General features: G+C 42.8%; 1 protein-coding gene across 1 annotated transcript in view; it reads right to left on the reverse strand.

Annotated features, from left to right (window-relative positions):
• Positions 1-17,203, reverse strand: part of NEDD9 (neural precursor cell expressed, developmentally down-regulated 9) — a 44,309-nt gene extending 27,106 nt beyond the window's left edge. The window contains exon 1 of the mRNA XM_063097082.1: positions 17,086-17,203. Coding sequence (XP_062953152.1) covers positions 17,086-17,097 — 12 coding nt within the window. The 5' untranslated portion in view covers positions 17,098-17,203. The remainder of the gene's footprint in view (positions 1-17,085) is intronic.
• Positions 17,204-20,507: the final 3,304 nt, after the last annotated feature.

A 20,507-nucleotide genomic window follows, 5' to 3' on the forward strand; every position in this document is an offset into this window, starting at 1 on the left:
TCCCAGCACGCTGGCAGCCCTTACCGCAGGCCTGCCCCTTCCCAGCGTGCGGAGAAGCCAGGGACCAGTGTGAATTCATCGCAAGCGCTCGGAACACTCCAAGTGACCTCCCCAGTTAAATGTCTGGATGCATTTAATGCCATTGCGGTGGGGCTCACTTATGGGAGAAAGGACTGATTGGATGGAGTATGTTCGTGACTTTGTTTCACACCATAACAGATTCATGGAATTTTCGGCTATTGTTGTTCAGACTTTTGCCCCTCTGTTTTCTTCTCTAGAAATGTGGACTTGATCTTCCAGCCTTGTGCTTTTCATTTCTTTATTGCTGACATACATTAATCATTTCCCCCGTACTCTGCCCCATAACCCCAGGGCTTGCACTGAGTGCTGTTCTCCGCTGCGGAGTGGCTGCGCAACTCTGTAAGGGGTCTGCCCTCTGCTCGGTAGTCAGCAAGGGGTCGCATTCTATGACTGTTAGCCAGGCTCCTCTTAGTCAGTGAAACTCCTCGACTTAAGGAAGGGAGATAAAGCCATAGAGAACAATATTCAGGAAGCTTTGTGATAGTCGTCAAGGATAACGCTGATGTCCTTTTTTGTGACAGCTATGAGATCCAGGAAGTGTGTGACATGGACAGGTGAGTGGTGAAGGAAGCTAAAGGAAACTGCGGTGTTTGTGTTTCAGGTGAAGGTTTACTTAGCAGTTATATTCTAGGAAGCTTCTTCTAACAATTGAAAGTTCACATACGTAAAGATAAAATCAGGTAGGACTCTACCCCAGGTGGTGGAACCATTTAACGATATGTTACAATCCTAAAGTCTCCTCTGTTTCTCTTCTTCCATCTTTTGGGTGTTCTTTAATTAAAAAAAAAAATCATAGAGTTACAGAGGACAATATTCTGGTCTTTTGTACCAAAATGATCTCAAGGAAATGACTCCACCAGATTTGTCTAGTGACTATAGAGTGGGGAGAGAACTGACTGCTCTGGTCTCTGTCTGTTTCTGCTGGGCCTGTTCAGCAATTGGCAATGGCTGGGAAGGAAGCCCCCAGAGGAAATCAGGAGAATAGAGTCGGGGCCAGTTCTACGGGAGCTGAGGGCTGATAGCTGTGCAACTATATTGGTACAAAGAAGGGAAAGAAGAGAAGCGGAAACAGACTACAGACCTAATCCACATAAATCAGCTCAAGGCCTTTGGCGTTGGGCCTCTTCCAGCACCTAGGAACACCTTGCGGCCCTAAAGTAGAGCACGGGACCATGCTGGATTAGAGACAGACAGGAATCCCCGCACGAGAGTCCTTCTGGATGTTCTTTGTCTCCGGCCCAGTATCCTTCCCACCAGCTGGGAAGCAGCAGGCGAATGTTTCTACACTTGCCTCAGGAGCTGCTTGTCCAGGACTTCCCAGCAGCCCTCCCCACTGCCCACTGAGATTGGGATTTAGAAAGAGGTCACAGCAAGGATTTAGTGGCAGTGACCCCAGCACCAGCCTGACACCTATTCAGTATCCTCTGCCTTGGCTGAACAGGAGTATGAGTTATTTAATATCTGCACATGCTGCAGAGAGTCAATGTCTCCACCCAACCACTGTCTGAAACAGAAGGTTATAGCTCCAGAGACCTTTAGATATCACCTGAGCCCTTAAGTCCCTGTTTCACAGATAAGGAAACAGGTCTGGGGAGGCCAGTTTATCATTTGCCCAACACCACATTGTTGGTGTACTATGGTCTTTTGGTTCAATTCTTCTTCTAGAACACTATTTTAGCTTTATTATACAGTAAAGCTAAAATAGTCTTTCTGACTGGACCCAATTCCATGACCAATTCTTCTCTGCCTACAGAATAAGTAGATTCTTGGGGTTTTGGGTCCTGGCTGTATTGCTTGAGCAGATCACTTCTCTTCTTTTTGCCTTGACTGCTTCATCCTTACAATAAGAATGAGGATGATAATACCCATCTCGTGAGTTTGCCATTAGAGGATTAACTCTGTAGTGAGTCCTGGTCAACGCAACCTCTTGTCTAGTATTTGCAGGCAAACAGCAATAATGAAACTATTGGTTGCATTCCAGAGATCTTCTGAGACAAAATAATAGTAATAATGATGATGTTACCGGAAAAATTATGGATAAATCTCACCAGACTCCAGCAGAGTAAAATACATCAGAAAGTAAGGAAAGACATGGGTGAGGAGCTTGGCGTTTGAAAATACTTGGTGTTGGGGCAAGAGTTCAGTAAGAAGACAGACAAAGTAACTTCAGTTGGAACACAAACCATCTCATTCAAAAGTGCACATAACTCACACGTAGGCAGATGAAGAGTTAATTCTTCTGGCAAGGAGAAGGTGGAGGGATCCTTTCCTTCAGCCCCAAAGTGTGATTTTTTGAGGACACGAAGTCAGAAGCTGGGTTATCTGACTATCTTAGAAAAACCCGAGAGGCAGTTTGTTGATACAAGATCTACTCTTTCTCTCACTTCCCCTTGGATTTCATCTCCAGGGTAGGGAAGATCAACACAGAAACTAATCAAGCGGAGATAAGAGAGCTATGCAAATCTAGATCCAATGGATGGTTGACCTCCAGAGATTGGCAGCTAGAGGCTGGCAAAGCACCAACACAGTTGGGGCACAGAACTTGAAAGCCAGAAGGAACTTTAAACAATTGTAGCCCAGCTCTTTGTCTTGACAAATCAGAAAAATGAGTATTAAAAAGTTAAAGGTTTGCCAAGTCACCCAGCAAGAAGGCCTTAGAGCTGGGACAGGAATTCAGGCCTCTTGTCTCCAGGTTGTAAAGTCGAACACATATGCTACAAAAGCTGCAGCTTTAGCCAGGATTGGAAATTGGCATTTAGGGTTGTAAACCCTGTCTGGGGGGACCCCAACTGTAGCAGCCTCTAGCATTGATCCCCATCCTGAGCTCTCTTGACACTCTTCTCCTTTTGGCTTCCGTGATATCACTTCCTGGTTTCCCTCTTCTCTTGCCCGCTCAACCTCCTTCTCCATCACAGACCATTTTCCCCTTATCCCCCATACGGTCGTGTTCCAAAGGGATCTCTCCTTTGCACTTTCCTCCTCCTCTGTGTGCTCACTCTCCACAGGAAATCTCATCCGTGGGCATCTGAACACACAGACAATACCTAAATCCACAGCTCCAGCCACGTATTTCTCCTGCACTCCAGTCGCTTATTTCCAGTTGTCTGATGGGCGTCTTCATCTCTCACTCAACAAGGGCAAGGTCCTCTTTGCCCTACTCTCCCGCTCTCGGTTAACAGCACACACACAGCTGCCCAAGGTCGGGGCCTCCGAGGCTTGCTAAGGCTCTTCACAGCCTGAAACCCAGCCAGCGGGGTCCTGCCTTCCACCTCGCTGCCACTCCGAGCTCTGGTCCTCTGTGACTTTCTTCTTCTGAGCACAGTACTTGCTTCCCAACTAGTGTTCCTGCACTCACCTTCTCCCCACTTCAAAACCCATCTTCCACATGACCAGAATGGTTACCTTCTCCCCACACCCTGTCTCCACTTCTCTGCCACACCGTTTCTTGTACTGCCCCCTTCAAGACTGCAAACTCCTTAAGTTCAGGGGTGCTGTCTAACTCCTTTCGTCTAATTTTGGAACTTTAGCTCAGTGTCTGGAACAAAATGCACACTTACTAAATGTCTGATAAATTGAAACGGATTCTGGACGCTGATTTTCCAATTCTCTGCAGGGAGGGCAAAATTGTTTTTCTAGAGAATTCAGTAAGACATTCAGTTAAAAATTTCAGATGGAAGGGGGGAAGATGAACTAACCAGAAGGACAAATGGCGTGTCCACGTCTCTCAAGCCTCACAGCCAGAGAATATGGGAGACAGCAAGCAGTAGAGTGGCTGCCCCTCCCTAGTAAAACAGGATAATGACATAGATGTCTGCAACTACCAAGCAAACAGGAAGGCCAAGAACTGACCATCCCAGTGAGAAGGAATACAATGGCTTCTTTAAGAGCCACTTCTCCCTTCAGTGTAGCCATCTGCATCTGGAGGTGGGTGACAGAGCACCATTCAGATACGTTGCCAGAACGTTTGGGTTCTGTTGTTCCTGGTTCCTGAGCTAGGCCTGAGAAGTGGAGAGAAAATCCTGTGCAACTGGCCAGAACTGCGGATGCAGAGAGCGCCCGGTCATGTGACAACTTCTACCCCGCCACTCCCACAACTCCTCCTGCTTTTTTTTCCCCCCAATTGCAATCAGAATGTCAAGAAAGCTTGCTACTCCTACTATCAGGGAAACTATCTGCTTTTCCAAATACAGAGAACTGTGACTTGTAATTTCCATGACCATTCACGCTGTTCTTTCAAGAGAAATGAGACACAATGGCTAATGTGTCACCCACTAAGTCTGATAGCATCATCAATGGCCCAGCTTCCTCTTATTATTTTTACTTCATTCTATATTTATCACACAGGAGATCCTGCTGCCACATTCTCAATGACATGACTTTCCTGTACCCAACCCGCCCCCAAACTGCAGCCCTGGAGTCTGGTGGGCTTGCATGCCTGCGTGCGCACATGCACACGGAGGACAGATGCTGAGAAACACACACACTAAAGGAAATGGCCATTGTCAAGAAAATCAGTCCTAAAGGAAGCAGCTGAGGGATGAACAACAGCAAGGTCAGTCTCAGGGCATACCCGCGAAGAGAAAGAAAGGCTCGTGAGCTTTTGTGCAAGCTGACAAAAGTCAGCTTCTGTCTGAGGACAGTTAAACTATTTTGGCTATATTTCTTCCCTCCCTTCCGCCATCACCTTTGGGATGTAGAGGGGAATGTGGGCTGTCTCCAAAGAAGGAAAACAGCCATAGTCAGAAAACATGGATATCTACAATTCTGGATTTTGATTCTTGGAATACGTGGTTTATACCTAGGTACTTGCAACCAAAGATCTGGAATGTTGAATTTTTTGAGTTGGATTCTCTTGCGTTTGCTAAGTCACAGACACAAAGTTTTCAAGTACAGGAGTTAGAAGATATGCTACGATCTGAGCTTTTCCTCAGTAATACTTTCTGCTTGCATTCTGACACACTTTTCATTAGGTGATCCGAACTGGTCCACAGAAAGGCAAAAGCAGGATTGCACCTGCTCCCACTAATCCCACTCATACTTCTGACCACTAGTGAGGACTATCCAACATTTCTCACCATTGACTCCCCTGGCACCTGGATTGCATTTCAGCCAATGATGTATATATTCTGGAAAGTGATTCTTCTAAACCCCTGTGATGGTCCAAAATCTTACATGAGTATCTTAGACCCTCTCTGAATCTTGGGACTTTTCCCCAAGTCCTCTTAGATTTTCCAGCTTTGTGAACTTTAGCGATAGCACTCTCTTTTGAGGATTTCTAAGTGGGAGATGCTATAAGAAATGCAACCTTAGACACCTGCCCAAAGGTAGTTTTTCACACGGCATGAAACACCATAAACACTCCCTGTATGAGCTGTGGGGCAGTGCCCTGTGTGTGATTGCCCATAATGCTTTTAGGCTTCTTAACATCTCTTCCTCACCGGCTTATTCTGATTTGACAAGGGATCATTTGGGACCCAGAATTATTTTGGTGGTTCATACACCAAAGTGACGTTATTTCTTCAGAGCTGGTGAAAAGATCTGTTGCTCATTGCAAATTTGAATATTTGGATCTCAGAAAGAAATTTCTGTCTGACCAGATTTGGTAACATGATATGGATAGCTTAGCTGTGAGACTAAAAAGTGTTTCCTCAACTGCTGGGCTCCTCTTCTTCCCTGCACTTGAATGGATGCCATCTACACTCCCTTGGTTTAAGGCTGATGCAGGACAGAAACATTCACACATTGGGATTTGTTTACCACGCACCAACAAAAGCAAATCCCTTGCTTTGTATAAGAAAAATTGCAGGGGGTTGGTAAACAGGCACGCACATGTGTGTGTACGTGTTCAACCTCATAGTCAACTTTTATTATTTCTTGGCCCATGGTGGAAGATGAATTTGACTTCTGACAGTATTTAAAAAAAATAAATTACTTTCTCCCCACAAGACTGATGATCATAAATAATATACATGTTGTTAAGAGTTTAATTTCCCATTCATCTGTGGTCTTTGAGATTTACCTAGGCAACTCCTGAGGGTCTTAAAGAAAGGAGAAGAATGCCGAGGTTTCTATGGGTATGAGACCCAGAAGTGACCCACAGCTTGACCAGAACTGAGTAGAGTTTTAGAGTAAGAAGGTACCATTCTAATGACATCTCCTTGTTTTACGGCCTAGAGGGTCTCATCTCAGATTAGCAGCAGAGCCAGAGCCACCATCTGGTTCCTCTCTCCCACCGGATGAGGATGCCCTTCCTGAGAATCTTCCCCATCTTAGAATTTAGCACTGCTGTTATTAAGCCTTGGAATTTATAAGCATTTGTACCAGGTTGCCTGGTTTTGATAGATTTCAGTACAGTATATTGGCTAAGGATCAAAAACATGGGACAGGCACAAACTCTTTTCAGAGTTCTGTTCCTAGATAAATCTGACTGGAGCCATATAATGATGAAGGCCTGACACCCACTCACCCAAAAGATAGGTCTTATTAATAATAAAACAACCGTCTGGATTTCAGCCAACATTATGGTGTTGGCACTGGATCACATCTATCTGCCTGTCTAGACAAATCCTTCTAGCATCCAGGTATTTGGGGAAGAGAAATGAGAATTAAGTTATAAAGGGATAGGAGACTCCAATCCACTATATTATGATATATTTCCAAAAATGATATCATTTCTTAAAAGGCAAAATGCACAAGTTATAACATCTAATAAAATATTTGAAAGAAGGAAAAGATCTTTCTATTTTTACATTCCCATCTGTCTTATCTTTCTACACCAAAGTATGCAGCCCAGGGTTATATCTTAACCCATCAATACAAATACCTATGAGGGTACTTCAAAAAGCTCATGGAAAAATTCAGTCGAAAGATAATACAAATCTTTCCATGAACTTTTGAAAGACCCCTTGTACAGATACTGGCGACCCTTGACTGCCTCCCAGCCAGAACTCAGTTGATGTAGCTGGATGTCACCCGTGCTGGAACTCTTTTTGATGTCACCTGACCAGGGTTTGGTGTCTGCTTGCTAGAATCCACCTAATCTGTGAGGTCCTCAAAGAGTTGTAAAAAACAGATCCACCCACTTGGCTGAGAGGTGTGTACAGTCCTATACTATCCGTACGGTAGTTGCTGAGCTGTCTCAAGGAAAATCTTTAGAATCTGCAGCTTCTCAGCCAGCAGAGAGAGGAAAGATGCAGGAGCAAATGGGACAGATGAAAGCTCAAAATGGAATCGTTCAATGCCTAGCTGTATAGACAAGCTCTAACCTGTACGTGTTGTACACCAGTTTATGAGAGTCAAATAGCTTTCTTAAAGACACAGTTCTAAATGCATGTTCTGTGATTAGATATACATGCAGAGGAAGACTTTGGAGAATTAAAATTGCCTTACAGATGGTATGATGGTTTTACATTTAACAGGGTGAGACTCTATGCTTCTTAGTATTTCGTGGTATTTGTGTGAACAAATTGGGGCTAAGCATGTAAGAGGAAGTTACTTTTTGGTTAGGACCTGTTACATTTAGCTCAACCTAAGTTGCAATAAAAATTACGGCAAATAGTTCTATGCGGGTATTTTTGTGCTCCTACCACATAAAACCAGTAAGGCCATTATTTTTAAGCAGAAGGAAGTAGAAGAGATTAGATCAGTGGTTCTCAATGGGGGGGGTTCTCCCCCCAGGGGACATTTGACAAGGATTGGAGACATTTTTTTGGTTGTCACAATGTGGGGGTGTATGTGTGTGTATGTGTGTGTTACTGGCATCTAGTACATAGAGGCCAGGAAGGCTGCTAGACATCCTACAACACACCGGACAGTCCCCCACACCAAGAATTATCTGGCCCTAAATATCAATGGTGCTGAGGTTGAGAAACCCCGGATAGAAGAATGGCACTGGACTGAATTTGGAGAATTTAGTCTCAGTCCTCGTACTGTAAGACTATCGACAATGAAATTACTGCCTTTTGTGCCCCCATTTCCTCACATGCAATATGGGGATAATAAACATGATCTTAATAAAAATACTATGAGGATTCATGAAATTATATATGCAAAATGCTCTGATTTCTTCAGAAGAAAGGTTCTCCATAAAACCAGAGCACACTTCTTATGATTGCTCTATGATGAGCTCATGAAATTCTGTCTTAAGAACTGTATTCCACCCCCTCAAAAAAAAGATTCCTCCGGGAAAAGAAAACAAACCAGAAATGATCTCATCATGATTCCACCTGCCACACCAAAAACACAGTTCAGAGAAACGAAATTCTTTCCCTTCAGCAATGAGCTAAGCGGAGTCTGTAATTAAGATCTTAACAAGGGAGGCAGGAGGCTGCTGCAGATGCTGGAGGCTACGAGGCACAGAGCTACCATACCAGGTTAAAACAAGAACAACTGAAACACAATCCTCCTCCCTGCTTAGCACTCCCAGGTGTTCCAGACAAGTCCACAGTTCCAAAATAGGCTTGCCTTCATTTCTAACGATGCCTACTTCTGCAAGGAAAAAGAAAAGGAGTACTGTATTATTTACAAGTAAATGTTATTTACGACACTATGTGAAGAATTTGCTTCAATCTACTTTTAAAAAGCCTCTTGATAGTTTCCTGCAAAGGCTGTCAGAGAGAGATGGGGTAATGTCATTGACAGTTGATTGATCTCTGGAGCAGCTTGGGTTCACTGTCTATAGAGTGGCCATGTGTCCCTGAACTTTTCAAGACAGTCTCCAGTTTCAAATATCCTTCCCATTGTCAGACCATATGTCCCATTTCTTGGTTTGTAAAATGTAGATGCATACCCACAGAAAACATATATACTTTAAACCAGAAACAAAGGATATGCAGGCAAGTATATTTCTTTTTAATGGATTTGCCTTGGTTGAATCTAGGATGTGGGAGAAACAAAGGTAGGTGCTGTTGAGAGTCATTGACTCAGACAATGCGTGTGTTCTCAAACTGGCCAGATGGTCTTTATAATGAAACAAGATATATTCCAAGGATCTCCGGACCTCTGCAGATTGTCTAAAAGTCCAGCTTTGCAGCGAGTGGGGTAATGAAGAGGAAGGAGGCTGTGGGCTACCTGTGTTCCTACTGTATCCCTCACTGAGCCCCACATCAGGGGATGCTCACTGCACTGTGCTGAGTGCGGAGTGGGGAGAAGCAGAGAATAGCACTAAATTTCTATCTCAGGGGAGCACTGCAGAGAAACAGGGCTTCAGAATTTTGCTATGCCTGTACTGTTGTGCTAGTACAGCAGTACTGCTGGGCCAGGACCCATTTCCTGCCAAACTCTAAGTCATACCACATATGGCTAGTAACGAGAACAACAAAAAAACTCATCAACAGATGACTGACATGTCCTCACACCAAGAACTCCAAACTCTGAGAAGCCTGCAGTGTCTAGAAGTCCACTTTGCTGTCATTGCCTGTGTGCTGGCTTTGCTTGTTACGGTTATTTTGGGAGGAGCAGGGTGTTGGTGGTGGGCAGAGAAACCTAGATCATTCTATGTCAGTACAGTGCAGAGCTTTGGGGACAGAGAAGCCTTGATGAGTTCTGAGTTAGCCACATCTCCCATGGGAGTGAGGTGCCGAATCAAGGGTAAAAACCTGACTCCCACAAATCAAGAGATTAAGGCTAACTCATAATCACCAAGAGATAGACAGAATTTCTGCCTAAGGAAAAGAAATTAGGAAAAATATTAATGATGCATCATACTGACTAAATACATAATACCTTAATAAGTAGAAAGGAGATCTGGTTTGAATCTTAACCTTACATATGTTTTGGTTACTGTAATTTTTTATTGAGCTTAATAGATAATTCCTGCCCCCCGCAAGAGTAAAGAAAGGAATTAAAATTAATTTCAAAAGAAATATTCTTGTTGTTTGCCATGCTTGTACTTTTACATAACCACGGTTGCTCAGTCTTCACTTCTGATGAACCTTAACATCAATATCTTACATAGGGAACATTTCTGGTACCATCCTATAGCTATCAGTTTGTGCTATGGGTTGAATGTGCCCCAAAATTCAAGTTTTGGGAACTTGATCTTCATTATAACACTGTTAAGAAGGTGGGAAATCTGATTATAATATTGGAAAGGTGGGACCTTTAGAGGTGACTGGATCTTTAGGACAGTACCCTTGTGAGCAGATTAATCCATTCATGGAATATTGGGTTAATGGTTTCATGGGCAATCATGGGTGTAGACTTGAGACTTTATAAGGAGAGCACATGAAAGCTCTCCTGCCATTCTTGCCATGTGACAACTTGTGTTGCCATAGGATTCTGTGCAGGGTCCCTGGCAAGAAGAAGGCCCTCAACAAACATGGCCCCTGGATCTTGAACTTCCCAGCCTGTAAAACTGGAAGAAATAAATTTCATTTTCTCATAAATTATCCAGTTTCAGGTATTTTGTTATGAACAACAGAAAATGGACTACTACACCTGGACATATTAGAAATATCAAGAGGAATTCTAATTTGCAACACCAATAAGATTTGCAAATAAATACAACACCTCCAAATCACTGGACCCAGCTCTTGAATAAACATCACAAACCACCTGTTTAGAAATCATTTGAGATTAATGGCTGGGGAGAACCTTGGGGGGAAGGGACTAGCTGGGCTTTTTAAGAATAAAGTGGGACTTAGTACTACATGGTGAGGCCCAGGCATATGTACTGGAAAATATTTCACTGACGATTTTAGTATCTCCATGATCAGCTGACTCTTCACCCCACCTCAACCATGAAAATGATTGTCACACAATGTCACTGTTCATATTTTTCTGGAGTGCCCTTTCCATCTTCCTTGAATTCTCCTAGATGGCATTGTTTACCCAAACTATCTTCTAAAAGATACACCTTTCCAGTGGAGGGTGGAAAAGGTCACCATCAAGGCCATTTACGTTAAAATGAAGATTCTTCAGGAAGACAGCCTTTTGCAGCCAGGCTGTAATATTCCCCAGCCGTGCGGGGAACTCATTAGCCCGTAAGGATTACCGCAGAGAGATGACTGGAATGTTCAAAGTAAATAAGATGGAAGAGATGCTGTTGACAAAGTATAAATAGGGATTTTCTTTTTTTTTTGTCCCCTTTCCATGCCCACCCTCTTTGCAATCATCTATCTCTTAGGAAACTCTCAGCTATTCTCTGGCATTGTAAGTTGGAAACACAGCATTTCTTCCCGATGGTCCCATTTCATTTGTCTTGGCAAGGAGGCCTGCTAGTTAAGTCTACACGTCACTCAGACCAGTGCCACAGTTCTGGTGCCTGGTACATCAAACCAGTTTGTTTAGGTTCCTTTGTAGCCCTTAGATGATCTAAAAATGGATAACGAAGACCTCTTACTTTACATTTCCGTCAATCTAATGACTGCAATAGGACATGTGATAGAGTTTACCCTGAGCTTCTCATATACCCCCCAACTCATCGTCCTTGGGTTTCACCTTTGGTTTTTTAAATTGACAACTTTCTCTTTTCCCCACTAACATTTTTGTTATGGGTGAACAATTCTACCCATAACGATGAATGTTTCCTCTTAAACTTTTATCTGTATAATGCTTCTATATCTACATATCTATATATTTGTATGTGTGTGTATATTATATGTATATAACATAATAGCTGCCATTTATTAAATGGCCTACTATGTGCTAGAAACTGATGGTTGTCATATATTATATTCTTACCACTATCTGATAAGACAGGTATTATTATTCCCATTTTATAAATGAGGAAACGGAGGTCTAAAGTAGCTTACCTAAGATTATACTGTTGGAAAGTACCAAAAGTGGGATTTGAAATAAAACCCATGTTCTCTCCACAATGCCATAGAGCATTAAGACCCTTTTAAATGGCTATTTATATATATATTTTATACAATTCAACACGGAATTTAATATTTGTTGAATACCCACTATAAGCAAGGTCCTGTAATTTCAGGAATATCAAGTCTTCTGAATAACAATGAAGAAACCAAGTCATTGATACATGAGCAAGCAGGGCCCTCTGCTGTAGGTATGCCTGCAGGTAAGCTGTTAGGTCCCTATATTTAGGACCTACATTTCTACAACACATCTAGGCCTGTAAAATACTCAATACTCAAACATCTTAACCTACTAACTGGGATCTTGACATAATCCTGTCTTTAAGTCTTGAGTCTACACTGTGCTTTCAACATCTATTGAGCACCTACTATCCAAGGAGAGCTGGGTCAGCTGGCATTGTCTGTGCCAGGGGCCATGGTGAGTACATCCTTCACATATTCTCTTGGGCCTTAGAACCAAAGTAGGAGGCAGTTATTATTATTCCTATTTTACAGATAAAACTGAGGCTCGGAGAGCTTAACTTGTCCAAGATCACAGAGCTTTAGGCCACAAGAAACAGAAATGCTCTTCCCCAAAGCCTACACCCCATCCTGTCTCTGATTACAAGAGCATATAAGACTGAGTCCCTGACCCCTCAAGGCGTAACAGATCCTAAATCATGCATTTTAATCAAGGACTTGTCTGTCAATCTGCCTGTACTCACAAACAAAGGATGGGTCTCTCATATTCAGTGGGGCTTACTTAAAACTGGACAACGTAATAGGCAACCTGCGTGAGTTCCAGGTGTCATTTAGATAGTCATTTGATTGAAGGGGGTTAATAAGTAAGGTAGTGCTAACAGAGTAGGGATTATAGGACAGTCCAGGAGACAGAGGTTTAGGCTTTTGATTGTTCTATAGAGTGGACAGATGAAGATGAGTAGACTTTACTAGTGGGAAGACAGAGACCACTCAACTCAAGCAGGCACAAAGAGATGGCAAATGAACGCGAGGTCTCAAATTTCCCACGGCAGAGTCCAAGCAGAGGGAAAGGTTAGGGGTGCAGAATGTGCATTAAGGGTGTCATATCCATGTGATGGGAGACATGAGCCCCAGAGAAGTCTGATATTAGAGAAGCATCAAGCATGTTTGAATGAAAAAATAAGAGCCCAGGAGAGGCCATAAAGGCACAAAAGGAGAAGAGAATTTTCAAGGGGGCTTAAAAAGTAGAGAGGAAGGTTTTTTTCTTTTGAAGCCTGGGAGAGCTGGTGGTGGAAGGGGAGGGGGGATAGGAGGCCACTGACGAATTGTGAGAACAGGACTGATGTGTATTACGGCAAGGAAAGGATGCTTAAGGAATTCTTTGTATGTTATACACTGCGCAACCGGCAAAATTCGGTATTATCAGAACATCTTCAGTTCAGTAAAGACTTTGATCTCTGTGTAGGTAAGTCATGTAGCTCCACAAATGGGTTTGCGAAATAAATAAATACATAATTAAGTTAATATTTTTCAAAGCATTTTTTAATGCTATTAAATTCATAGATCTCATATAAGATTCAAAAAGGAGAGGGGCAGGAGACCTAAACTTGGATTGGGGGCAACAAATCATTTAGAGAAAAATAAAGAATTTAAAACCAAAATTTCAAAGCAAGGAAAGTATTCAGAACTCTATAGGCTATAAATGATTATACTGACCAGAGTCGATTATACGAGTATAATTAATTTATGCAGCAGCCCTACTACTCCCGTGGATACCCTCTTAAAATAGGACAGGACACTGGGGCTCAGACCTTGCCCTTGAGATCATCAGCAGTCTCTTTGGGGGGCATGTCCTCCTACCATTAGCTTGAGAAAATAAAATTATTTACGAAGTTGCCCTCAATAGCTTTTTATAACATACATTTTCTCCTTTTCCTGTCCTACCTTACCTCCCCATTAGACCAGAATGCAAGTCTGAACTTCAGACTATAGTTTTCTTAATTGTATTGTAAATTCTATTTATTGCATGATAGACTAGGTAAATAATTTAGAACTTTAACGTAGGCACATAAAGGTTCAGAAATTTGGCAAAGGCACAAAAACTGCTCAGCCATTAGAGGTCAGACTGGCAGTGCCAGCTGTGCACCTGGAGCAGGCCTGGGCCTGGAGTGGGCGGGGCTCCAGGCCTGGCCTGCTCAGCATGGGCAGGGCCTCTGGGCTGCGGCTTAAACACAGCTGCCTGGAGACCCTTCCATCGCCCTCCTGGCAAACAGCTACAGGCATCCACCTCCAGACCCTGAGGAGGGAGCTTTCACTGGGCCAGCAAGCCAAGGCCATCAAGGCAAATCCCATCCCCCATTTAGAACATGCTTTGTATATTAAGGAGATATGTGGAAAACTCTTAATAAACTAAGCCCCCATAATTTACTATCCCATAACCACAGCAGACTGAATCCTTTCTAAGAGAAGTGGAACATTAAGTACACACAATAGTGACTGCAGCCTTCCCATGAACAAATAAAAAACATAAAATGAAATAAAATAGACTAAATATGTGGTAACCAAAAAAGTTTACCCAAAGTAATGGCTAACATTCCATAGTTCTTGTGATTATTGCAAATACATTGCTGCCTGGTCTGGAGCTGTTTATATTAAGTGCAAAAATGAATGGAGGTTGGTTGTTCTCTAGTTATGGTCCCCAAAGCAGCCAAACCAGATAATCTGGTTAACAACAACAAAAATCTTATAGGGCCTGATTTATAAATCTCTTAATGAACAGTTTTAAGTCTGAGCTAAATTTATGGTGCATAGAGCAATGTAAGATTGTACAGATAGGTCCTGACTCCGGGATTTTACAATCTAATAATTATCTGATTTTACTACCTAAGTGGCTCAAATTAAACAAATAACTGCCAAATGTGCATTTTACATTGCTTTGTGGAGTTACTAACAAAAAATAAGAATCTATCCTGCAGGAATATTTGGGATGAAATAGAGTACTGAACTTTCTGGGAGAAGAAAACACTAGTCAGAAGGGTATTTTAGGGAGGTCAAAGTTGGTTCTTTCCCTTTTTCTTAATAGTGGTTGTGAGTTCTGGAGCCAGATCGCCTTAGTTTGAATCCCATCTCACCAGTTTATCGCTGTGTGGCATTGGATAGATTACTCAGCTTCTCTGAGCCACAATTTCCACATTTAAAAAGGAATATAAAAATAATATCCACCTCATAGAGTTACTGGGAGAGTTAAATCTGACAATCCTACATTGCCATGGTAGTTTATCATGCCACTACTTTTGTATCATCTCCTCTACTTAAAATGACAAAACTCTCCTGAAATAAAGTTGTTCATTATTAACTAGAGACTTTATAAGACTTTATAAGAAAGGGAAAGTGGACTGCTTCAGGTATTGGTTCATTTTACAGTAACTATAGGGTGTCAAACTCATTTGTTCGGTAGGAAGAGTCAGTATTTTTGCTAGTAAAGGGGTCCACAAGCTAAAAGAAATCATGCATTTACATCATTTGGCAGGGTGTTCAACACTAGTAAGACCCAGCAAGAGGCAGGCTTTCTCCATGAATGCCAATTGCAATTCACAGCATCAGTTGCCATGATATTTTCTTTCCACAAAGAGTAAAGATAGACATGATGAAGTCACTGAATAAAAATGACTTTAGACTTGGTCACTTTCTAGATCGCAGCACTCAGTGGTAAAAATGTATAAATGTCATAAATGGAAAGGCACTTACACTCCCCAGTAATAAACGTATGAACATATTTCCCTTCCCCCTCCCCCACAAACCAGTTTTTATTCAGCAACAGGGAAAGGGGGGGGCAGAGAAATCAGTCCAGGCTCATTAATATCTAGTCCTATCACTGTTCTAAATAAGGCAACTGTGGAAATACAGGGAGAACCATTTCAAGAAAGAGAACTTCCTGCCAGGTAGAAGGACTTGTTACTGGCTGTGACCTGAAGTCAGATATTAGTAGCCTTCAGGGTTGTCCTTCCATCTCAGCGTCCCTACTGATGCAGACACTGGAAAGCTGACAGTACAGTGATAACTGATACCTGTGTCTTCCACAGTTGTAACCTTTTGAGAACTATAACTCATGTATTACAATAAAGACTTCCAACATTTAGATTTAGAACAAGTTATAGCTTTTGAACAAAAGATTTATCACTGAGGTTAGCCAGTGGCTATTAGCTAGTCCAAGTATTTCCAACCTTACATCAAAATGGAGGAGCCAGAGCTAGATAATTTGGAAAGAGTTCCCAGCTAGCACAATCCTGAAGGTGAGACGGTTAATACAAATTGTCAATCCCAAAGCATAGCCACCTTGCCAAGATTCATTTTAATAATAACACTTTTGTTTAAAAGCAGTGGGACCCAAGTCTATTCACCATCCAAGAAAAATTCATGCCCCGCTCATTGCAATCTGCATCTGTACCGTGTGCCCTGGAAGCTGCTTGCCTCCTTGGATAGGGGCGACTTAAACAAATGGGATATGCTGAGCAAACTAATTTTTTTTGCCAAGATAAACACACAAACAATGGTGCGAAACGTATTGGAAAATAACGCTGCCAGAGTATTATGACTATGACACTAAGCTCTGGGCACAATAAGCCAGCCGGAGCCTTCATACTCTCAGCCCATTCAAACTCCAATGAAAGTGTTTTCAAGAAATGTCTAATACTCGTTTATTCTTACATCCTTCACCACCTAGGATGTCACAAATCTCCATCAGCTGTGTAATAGTATCTGGGCTTTTAATTTCTCCCACCAAAAGTGGGCAAACTGCCTCCTAGACCAAACGCTTAAAAGCAGAGGCTGAAAACCCTTAAGAGCCAGTCTGAGACTCAGCAGTTCCGATTCTCTTACTACGGCTCCCCAGGGCAGTGGAGGCCAGGCCGGGGGCAGCCGCCGAGACCGGAGCTCATGCGTGCTGCGATGCAAGTCAGACACCCTCCGACCCGCGGGGCGAGTCTGACTTCTCACCACGTCGTTTCCCCGGCAACTTTCAGCGCGGACGGGCTCGGGTGCACGGTGAAGACCCGGAGTGGGTCTCGGAGGCTGGCTCTCTGCTGGCATACCAACCTCAGGGACCCAGTCCCATCTCAGACTCCTCCCGGGCACAGAAGAGGTCCGCGCAAAGAAGTTGTCACAGTGGGAAGCAGACACAGCCTCCAGCTGCCAAGGAGGCCTTAGGTAAAAGGCACTCTCTTACCTTGTACTTCATTTCGGCGGCGGTGAATGGAGCCGTTTTCCTACACTAGTTAGACAGCATGAAGCGCTGGAGTGTCCGCCCCTCCATTGAGTGCAGTGCCGGGCGCAAGCGAGGAGGGGTCCCCGGGCAGAGCTGGTTCGTCAGTCCCCGCGCGCTTTCCCAAAGCCTCTGAGCTCACTGTTTGGATTGAGGCAGACGATCACAGCCTTCATTTGCATACCGCCCCGCCATTGGCTAGTGGGGCAAGGTAATACTCATGCTCCGCCCACTCCTTAACTTCTGAAAAACTCCTGACAAAGGGCTTGTAACGTGATCATTTCTTTTTACATTATCAACAAGGGTGGAAAATAAAACAGAAAGTGGGAAACCGCGCCCGAAGAAAATAAAAAAACTACCCCCCCTTGTTTCCCCCCATATACGAAGAAAGAAAGGAAGGAAGAAAGAAAGGAAACCAGGAAAAGGGGATAAATTCTTTTTAAGATTAACCTAAGTTTTAAAGAAACCGAAGTCACAAAGCGGTCTGACAGTCGCGCTTCCTGTGACCTAGCAACTCTTTCATAAACCCAGTTCATTTCAAAGCCGTGCACCTCGCAATCTCTACATGAAACACTCGGGAACAAAAGGTTTTCTGTCTCTGGGACCCTTTTTACTAACCTCCCCTGCTGATCTCGCTCTCTCTCTCTCTCTCTCTCTCTCTCTCTCTGTCTCCCCCCCCCCCCCCGCATTTTGTGGCTGTTTGCTTTTTTTGTTCTTTTCAGCGTTCAAAGTACTTTGCAATGTCAGTCTGCACAGAGCTGGAATACAATTCTTCGTCAGTGTAAAGGAGCTCTCCTGCACCGGCACCAGGGGTTCCCTGGATGGCCTCTCACTAGGGTCTCACAGAGTTGAGCATCAGACACATTCAGGACCTTCACTGGCTTTGCAGAGGGTAAAGGTTAAATGTGACCTCTCAGATGGGGCATGTCCTATATCATTGCTATCCACTGAGTGCTGTGTTTCTTCATAGCTGATATTTCTAGTCCCAGCTTTGAACACTGCACTTTTTTCCTTCTGACCTCTTTTCTAAAGATGACCCATTAACCCACCAATACTTATTATCTGGGGGAACAAAAAATGCCTAGTCTTTGATGAGCCTGGTTAAAAAGACCAGGCTCTCTCCAGTGAAGTGCAGAACATAATTTCTATAGAGGTTCCACTTCACGATTTCTGTAGAGAAAGAGAATCACCCAGGAGAAGACAGAAATGGTCACCTTCAGCAACTCTTCTGAAGGACAGAGCAGAGCAGTGAGGTGAAAAATTCCATTTTCCAGGGCCTTAGGATTGAGACTTGGAGAATCCAGACAATAGCTGTCCCCGAGTGGGATGCACTCCAGCCAGACTACATGACTTGGATGAAAAACTCAGCCCTTATTTTTTTTCCTGACTGAGTTGGATCCGAATCAGTTTGATTTTTTTTCTCTCAAATTCCTGATGGGTCGAAACTCTACTTTTATGATCTAAGGAAAAAGAACAGAAGAACAGCTGTCTTACAAAAGTGGTTTCCAGATACAGGGTTTGCAGTTTAGTTCACAGTTTAATGTGACACCAATTCCCTGGACATGACCCCCAGGTGGTCATTATGAGGTTGACAGTGGCCTTCACAAGGCCTTGTTTTTCCTCGTTTTGCTTTACAACAAAAATGAGCCTGAATGATTTTGTAAGTTCTTTCTAAACATTGCAAGATCTTCCTAACAGTCCTGCAGACTTACAGGAGAGTCATTAGTTTGCAGAAATGGTTTTTGGTGTCTGCCTGGATAAGAAAGGACAATGATTCAAAGGCCTTTCCACCGGTAAGATGAGTCTTGGGGCCTCCAGGACATCTAGATAACATTCCTTGGCTTCCTAAGCAGGAAAGCTGAATCCTCCTTCTGTTTTGTTTGATGAGTGCCATTGAGTAGTGAACACTATCCCATCCCATTTTAATGTTTTAAAACCAGTTTCCCAAAGCCTGTGCTAGAGCTTTTTTGGTAATTTTGTTCTCTAGCTAGAAAGCATGATCTGCACCAAGTGGACCTCCAACTTTCTTGTTTTTATCTTGTAGAAGAAGACAGTTAAAATCTACCCAAAGTCTATTTCAAGATGGTTTGGGTCAGTGTATAATTAGTTGCATAAAGGACAGCACCAGGCTGTTGGAATCGGGTAACCTGTATCAAAATTTCAACACATTTCTTAACTTCTTGATTTAGTGTCCTTAAGTATAAAACAGAGAAAATAATACCTACCTGCTAGGGTTATAATGATGATTTCCCTGAAGGTGGGCAGGAAGTAAAATGCCCACCAAACTGAGACGGTATCTTAAAACCAAAAAACAAAGCAGGCACTATCGTGTAGTACAGCAAAGAATTCTATTGAAAGGGTAATTTACTCACAGGATGATGGATCGGACTGGGCGATAACCCAGAAGCACTAAGTGAAGTCTCTGCATGCCACCTCCTGGTCCAGCCCCAAGTTTATACGGGCATTCACACAAAGCCAAGAAGCAATTGCTAAGAAACAAGCTAATATCACTAACTCAGATGTCTTATGACAACGACCACTATCTTTGGTGGTCCTGTGATTCAGGTAGCATGTCATTTCTATGTATTGTTCTAACTACCTTACCTCTAGTTACTGTATGACATTTGTGGGCAGGGTTCACACAAAGACATGGCAAGTGGTAAGGGCTTCAAGTTGGAGTAAGTGAGGTCCACAGTCTCACAGGTTTAAATGAGATAATGTGGATAGAAGTTTATAGTATTTAGCATAATACAAGGCTTTAATAACTGGTTGCTTATTATTATTTCTCTCATTATTGTTATTTTAATATTAATATTAGACCTAGGATTATGATATAACATTATTGTTATAATATGTTATACAAATAATGTTAATATTTAATTATTATATTAGTTATAAGTACGATTAGTATTAGATGGTTACTGATATTACAAGTGTGGCAGGTACTCAGGCAAAGGTGGGGAATCTCCGCACTTGTGTGCCATCCTTTTATAGGCAGCTTTCTAATTTAACGAACGTCACTTGCACCTAGCGTGTGCCAGTTACCTTTCTAGGTGAGAAGGAGACGGCAGTAGCCCAGACAGACAAAGTTCCTGCCCTCATGGAGCTTACAGTCTAGTGAGAATAGAGGACAATAATTAAATGAATGTATAATATGATTTCATTCAGAAGTATCTCTTCCCTTTGGCATCCTCTTGATGTTTTGCTGTATTTGTGACAGTGCCCAGTGGCAGCTGGAAAATCATTGGGATGGCATTCTGTGCCATTTCCTGATAAATGCTGGGAAGAAAAATTAAGCAGGGAACATAGCTAGAAAAAACCAGACAAGGATGGGGAGGTGTGTGTCATTTTAGATAGAGTGGTCAGGGAAGCCCTCTAAGGAGATG

The sequence above is a fragment of the Cynocephalus volans genome, chromosome 5 (genome assembly GCF_027409185.1).
Source record: "Cynocephalus volans isolate mCynVol1 chromosome 5, mCynVol1.pri, whole genome shotgun sequence".
In the NCBI taxonomy this organism is placed as follows: Eukaryota; Metazoa; Chordata; class Mammalia; order Dermoptera; family Cynocephalidae; genus Cynocephalus; species Cynocephalus volans.